The sequence below is a fragment of the Lupinus angustifolius genome, chromosome LG10 (genome assembly GCF_001865875.1).
Source record: "Lupinus angustifolius cultivar Tanjil chromosome LG10, LupAngTanjil_v1.0, whole genome shotgun sequence".
Classification (NCBI taxonomy): Eukaryota; Viridiplantae; Streptophyta; class Magnoliopsida; order Fabales; family Fabaceae; genus Lupinus; species Lupinus angustifolius.
This window is the reverse complement of record NC_032018.1, coordinates 3527348-3533609: the sequence shown is the minus strand read 5'-3', so window position 1 is coordinate 3533609 and position 6262 is coordinate 3527348. Positions and strand designations below refer to the sequence as shown.

Here is a 6262-nt window from a genome sequence, read left to right as displayed (position 1 = left end):
AAACTTCTACACTTATGATGCATTACAATTATTATTTTTTGTTATAATTAGTCTATAGTGTGTTAGGACTCTTGATAATTTTGGCTGCTAGATGTATTGTAACATCATTTTTATTTTAAGTTTCACAAGTTTATACTTTATCACTCAAAACATCTATATCACCCTATCATCCCAGTTGTCAAATAATTGAGAAACGTAGTCCAAAAATTCATGTGATGTTTTTTTGGTTGTATTTCTTTGAACATTTTAAAGCTTCAACCATGCTTGCCTTTATGGATCATGCTAATGTGAATCTTCTGTATTATCCATATAACATTTAATTCATAGCCCTAACAAGATGTAGTAGATAAGTGTTACGGGCAATGTAACCACCATACCAAAAATAACACTGCATTAAATTAAAGAAGTTACATTTGTTAGCGTTGAAAGAGAAGAAATTGAATGAAGAAAAAGAAGAGTGCTAAAATAAAAGTCTTATTTTAGCAAGAAGAATTATAAATACTCACGATGTACTAAGTATTTCAGGATGTAGATTGTACTCCTTGGCAAAGACAAATGGGACAATTCCTAGTGGAAGAGCTGCCTGTAATTTTATTCCAAATAGACATGTCAATTGTGGTTTCAAATGTTTGTTGTACAATAAAAAAATAAATGAGATAAATTTCTCAATATTAATATTAAGATCATTTGTATCTATAATTGTTTTTCAATTTGCTTATTGTCATTTATTTCTCAATATTCTCTTATCATTTTTATAAGATGTACTGTATTAGTTAATGAATATATTAACTTCAACTATCTCTTTCATGAATTGTATTTAGGAATGGCAACAGGGCGGGTCGAGGTCGGGTTTGCACATATCCAAACCCGAACCCGGAATTCAAAACCTGAATCCGAACCCAAACTCAACGGAGTTGAAAATAAAAATATCAACCCCGAAACCGTCGGGTTTCGGGTAACCCGAAAAAATCCTGAAAATGATAAAGTATTAAGGAAAATATGATATTATTTTCGTGTAATTTTACTCTAAAATTTCTATTTTCTCCTGTACTATTTCATTTCTGTTATGTTTGAAGATCCAAAAGTATGTAAAGTAAAATTAGAAATTAAAAACAAATGACAAATAATAGAAATTTCAATTTTAAATTGAATTACCTTACTTCGGGGCGGGGGCGGGTTATGGTCTTTGCTATACCAAACCTGAACCCAAAATTTAAACCCGGATAAAACCTGAACCCGAACCCAATCACATTGGGTTTCTCCCATTAAATTCGAGTTCGGTTCGGACGGGTATCCACGGGTTCGGTTTTTATTGTCATCCCTAATTGTATTCTAAAATAAAAAATTAAAAGGCAACATAGGCACCCTTTCCCCCACCAAATAGAGTTCAGTTACGAGGTACTTCTTTATTTCTTAGACAATTAATGGTATTTCCATAGACCATCAACCATTTAAGAAAAATTATCCACAATCTCAATTAATTATTCATATTTACTCCAATTACTCGTTTTTTTTTCATTTTTAAAGATGAGACTCCATGTAATGCAATAAGGTTATCGCACTTTAATTTTTATTTTTATAAGATTGTTGTTACTGAACAAGAAGTATAACAATGGATAGTGAGTATCCAATACTTAGTTTTAGTAAAATTATGCAAATTATCCATACTTTTTTTACACTTACACAAACTCTGCATAAAAAATAAGTGTAATATTTTAAACAAAAGATGTGATAAATGCAATTAAGTTAAACAAAATATGATATGTTGTGGAGACAAGTCCAAATAATATATGAGTCAATATCTCTTTATTAATAAAGATACATTGATTTGTATATTATTTAGATTTGTCTCCACAATATACCATGTTTTACTTAACTTTGGTCAGTATAATCAAAATATAAAAACTAGGAAATGTTAGTATAGGTATAGAAAAGTGAGAGATGAATTATGTAATTATCATGAGTACCCATGACTATTGAGAGGGAAGAAAATGTTTGTTACCTGAACAATGGCAATCTGTAAGATAACACCTCTGAGCCCAACAGCAAAGGAAGCAGCAGCCATGACACCTGGACCTAGAAGGAATTTAACAGCCATAGCAGAAACTGCTACCCTCTTTCCACATGATATGATCCTTGGTTGCAAAGCCATGAAAAGACCTGTCATTCATCAAAAGCAACATCATCATCCATCAAAATATGCAAAAGCAAAGCAGAACAAAGTGTGCAAACAAGCATGCCCATATGATCTCTATATCATAGTAAATCACCCAATGTGAAAGACCTTTCATTATTAGCACCACCAAGTAACACAAACTTGGCAAACAATTATCACCCGACAAACTTGTCTGTTGAGTTAGTTGTGGACATTGGTCATAAGTTTTAATAGATTATACTGACCTAGACTAAACATCGACATGCCAAGCCCTGTATTTGACATTATGGAAATAGACTGTGCTATTATGGCAGGCATCTTAACATTCCACCTGCAAGGAACAACACCACCGAAACCATATTCAATCAAAATGAAGGAAAAAAACCCACTAGAAACAAGAATGAATTGTATTTGAAATGTAACCTTTTTCCAAGAAATGACATATACCTGTATGAAACAAGAGACCAAATGAGGCCAATTATGCTAGCGTAGGTGTTTGGGTTTCTGATGAGTTTTCTCCACACCATAGTCAATAAAACCCTTATCATTACACTTGCCCGTGGATTAGTTTTTGGCTTCTCCTCTATAACTTTCTCTCCTTCTTCATGTTCATTATCTTTCTCTTGGCACTCGACTAAAGTTTTTCTATTACTCTCCACTGGTTAATCATCAAACACCACAAGGAATGTTTAAAATGAAAATGAAAATTGAAAAAAAGAATAAGATGTAGAAAAGAAAACCAATTTAAAAAAAAACAAGGGAAAGAAAGAAAATAGAAACCAACCTTTTCGTGGAGACACTGTCAATTCAATTTCTTTGTGATCATGGGCTCCATGTATACGAAGGTCCTCTTGTTTCTGCTGTGATTGACCATCAACAATAACATTAGAAGCAACATTTTTGGGCATAGCACTAGTGTGAGAGAACATTTCAGGGTTTGGTGAAGGGTAATCTCCTATTCCAGTTCCACCTTGATAATTTAACCTAGGGTTACCACCAACTGATGCTGAGCGACCAAAAACATTCAAGGCACCAAAGTTAGAGTTTCTTCCACCACCAGAAGCCGTGGTTGAATAAAAATCAGGGTAGTTTGAACTAGAAACTCTTTGCATAGGGTTCCTAGTGGAATGATGCAAAGAGTATATCTCTACATTATTGCTAAGGTTTGAAGGTACTGTAGTTATGAAAGAAAGATTCCTAAACCTTCTTGAAGAACTGGACCTTCTCACAGTGACATGAAGTTTCCCGTCTTCTTTGATATCAGTTTCAGTTTCTATAGGTTCTTGTCTTCCATCTAATGAAATGACATCAGAATCAACGTGGATTGAGACAATGGAGTCAGCAGTGTCAGGAAACTGTTCAGAGAATAACATTCTAGCTGTTCTAAGCTCAAACAAAAAGAGCAGCAGAGTGTACCAAACGATGCCTTGAAAGAACACAATTTGTACCATTAAAGTCCCTGAGGAATCACCATACATCCCTTTGAATAAAGGGATGCCCATAACAAGGGTATTTGGTAGGGTAGATAGAGAGAAGAGTGTTATGGCCCATTCCAAACAGCCTCTTTTGGTCACGTTGCTCCAAATGGCTAAAACAACAAGAATTATTGCCTTTTGTAAGGTATCTGCACCTATGAACCGAAGGTTCATCTTGTAAGGGTTGTTTGAGGCAATGAAGTTGAAAGAAAGGAGTGGCACTGCAAAGGTTGCCACAAAACGGTTTATGCCAGCGCATTGCTCAGGTGAGAAGATTCTCCACCATTTTATTGAGCCATAGGCTAAGACCATAGCCACATAAAGTGGCACCATTGCTGTCATGACATTGTAGAAGTCTTTTCCTGTGATCATGTTTGCTAAGGTTTGTTATTTATGAGAACCTAACTAGGAGAAACATAAATAGTAGCAACAGCAGAATGAGATTGATGAAGGACCCGTGAAGAATATATAGAAAGGTGAATTGGGATTTTGAGGGAATAACATCTTAATAAGGAAATATTTTGTTATGAGGTCTCATACTATGTAAAGAAAGAAATATTTTGAAATCTTACATAATAATCTTATAACGTAAATTAAAAAAAAACACACCAAGAAGAAGCACCATAGAGAAACACAAGAGTCCAAAAGGGCTATTTCTAAATTTGTATTATTTCTCTTCTTCATTCAACAATTTCTCTTACTTTCATTCAAACATAGTGACAGGAATGTAGAAACGCATTTTATATAAAAATTCTCTTTTTATTTATTTTAGGAATTTTAATTAAAATTTCATTTTTTATATAGATAATTATACAGATTATTTTAATTATATAATTAAATAGTACTTATTTTATTATAAATACTAACTAATTAAGTAAATTTCCATTTAAAAATAAATAAATATTTTTTACATATACAATAAAAATGTAATAATTTTAGTATTTTATATAATTAAGTAAATACATCATATTTAAATAGTAAAAAATAAAATATTAACTAATAAAAATTAAAAACATGATTCAAGGTTAATGTTGCATATCTTCTTTTTACTATTTAACGCAATAAAGATTAAAATAACTATAACCACTAAGGTAATATCTTTCAATTTGAGACATGGTAGCTTCAATGATAAATATTTCAAGCATGATGATGATAAATGTTAGATTTTTGTTTAAGCTTATAATAAATGGGAGATATCTACTTATTCAGTAAATTTTTTAAACTTATTTTAAGAGTAAATTTTTTAAATACTTTAAGAGTAAATTTTTAAATACTTTAAGAGTAAATTTTTTCTTCATCATAGTTATCAACTCTACGGAAATCAATATATTTTTGTTTAAGCTTATAATAAAGGGGAGATATCCACTTACTCAGTAAAATTTTTAAACTTATTTTAAGAGTAAATTTTTTAAATACTTTAAGAGTAAAAATTTTCTTCATCATAGTTATCAACTCTACGGAAATCAAATGGTTTGAATTAGTAAGTAAATCTAAACTATTAGATATCTATAGAATTAATGACTAAGATTGAGAGTAAGTTTAAATAACTTAATCTTGGAGTAAGTGGATCCCTCCTCTATAATAAAAATATTTAAAGATTGAAATAACAACACACATAGGGCTCATTCTTCACTCTCTTAAGGTGAGGATGACCAATTATGATTAATCATTGTTTGTTAGCTCTTACTCTTTACATAACAAAAATCACCACAATGAACAAAAAAAAAATACTTAGTACTATAAAGTCTTAATTCCTCATTGCTCAAGAGATAACTGGAACAAGATAAAATCTTGTTAGACACAAAAATAAAATAAAATAAGATTGTTCTTTATAAATAAATAAACAATCAAACAACTTTAGAGTTTAAATTAGTCCATATAATTAGTGCAGATTTTGTATGGTACGAGTGGACAATGTCCTAATATATTTTTTGATCTATAATTACTCTCGAGTTTATATATCTAAATTAAAGACCAATGTCTTCCAACAATGAGCATAATGAATATTTTCAAAGGTTTGACTTAAAAAATGTGGTGGTGATATCAACTCATTAAGAAGAGGATATAATCTCCCTCCTTCCTCCTCACAAGTCTTATAATCGATGTTCAACCAAAAGCCAAGGCACAACACTCCACTCAGTATATTTTAAAGAGAGTTAGACTCAGTCGTTTTCCATTCTATTTTGCTTTTATGTTTAAAATTTATTATCATATTGGTTCGACGACATGAAAAATGCATTTGTTATAAAAATAAATTAATAATTTTTATAAAGCTGCAAAAGTTATTATAGTTTATAAAAATAATTATTTTACTTGAAGTACTCACGACGCTCATTTTTGAAAGAAATTTACTAACAACTAATATAAAATTCAAACAATTATTTCATTATCAGCGAATGGTTAAAAATTATTTGTCTTTCGTAATGTCATAGAAAATGACTAACTACTTTTTTGTTTCACAAATATTAGAGGGACATATTGTTTGAAATGAAATCTCTCCATTAGAGTTAATAAATGTCCATTAATCTACTTACAATCAATATTGTGAAACCCGAGCCAAACGTCAAACCAGAAGATGTATGATAATAAGTTTATCCGGTTAAACTGTTTGGTCTGACCAGATGATCTTATA

General features: G+C 30.9%; 1 protein-coding gene across 1 annotated transcript; it reads right to left on the bottom strand.

Annotated features, from left to right (window-relative positions):
- LOC109358104 (probable auxin efflux carrier component 1c) lies at window positions 228-4040 on the bottom strand. Its single transcript, XM_019602180.1, has 6 exons — window positions 2940-4040; window positions 2603-2813; window positions 2401-2486; window positions 2003-2160; window positions 507-583; window positions 228-388 (listed from the first exon to the last, which is right to left on the bottom strand). Exons 1-6 carry the CDS (start codon window positions 4000-4002, stop codon window positions 322-324), a joined length of 1662 nt encoding a protein of 553 aa, XP_019457725.1. The 5' UTR covers window positions 4003-4040; the 3' UTR covers window positions 228-321.

Excerpts from the sequence above, each read along its gene's own strand:
- LOC109358104 (XM_019602180.1), bottom strand. The coding sequence starts at position 4,002 with ATGATCACAGGAAAAGACTTCTACAATGTCATGACAGCAATGGTGCCA. Across the intron at positions 2,487-2,602 it reads TGGTCTCTTGTTTCATACAG|GTGGAATGTTAAGATGCCTG; the intron begins GTATATGTCATT and ends TGTTCCTTGCAG. Across the intron at positions 389-506 it reads CCTGAAATACTTAGTACATC|TGTTATTTTTGGTATGGTGG; the intron begins GTGAGTATTTAT and ends AATTTAATGCAG.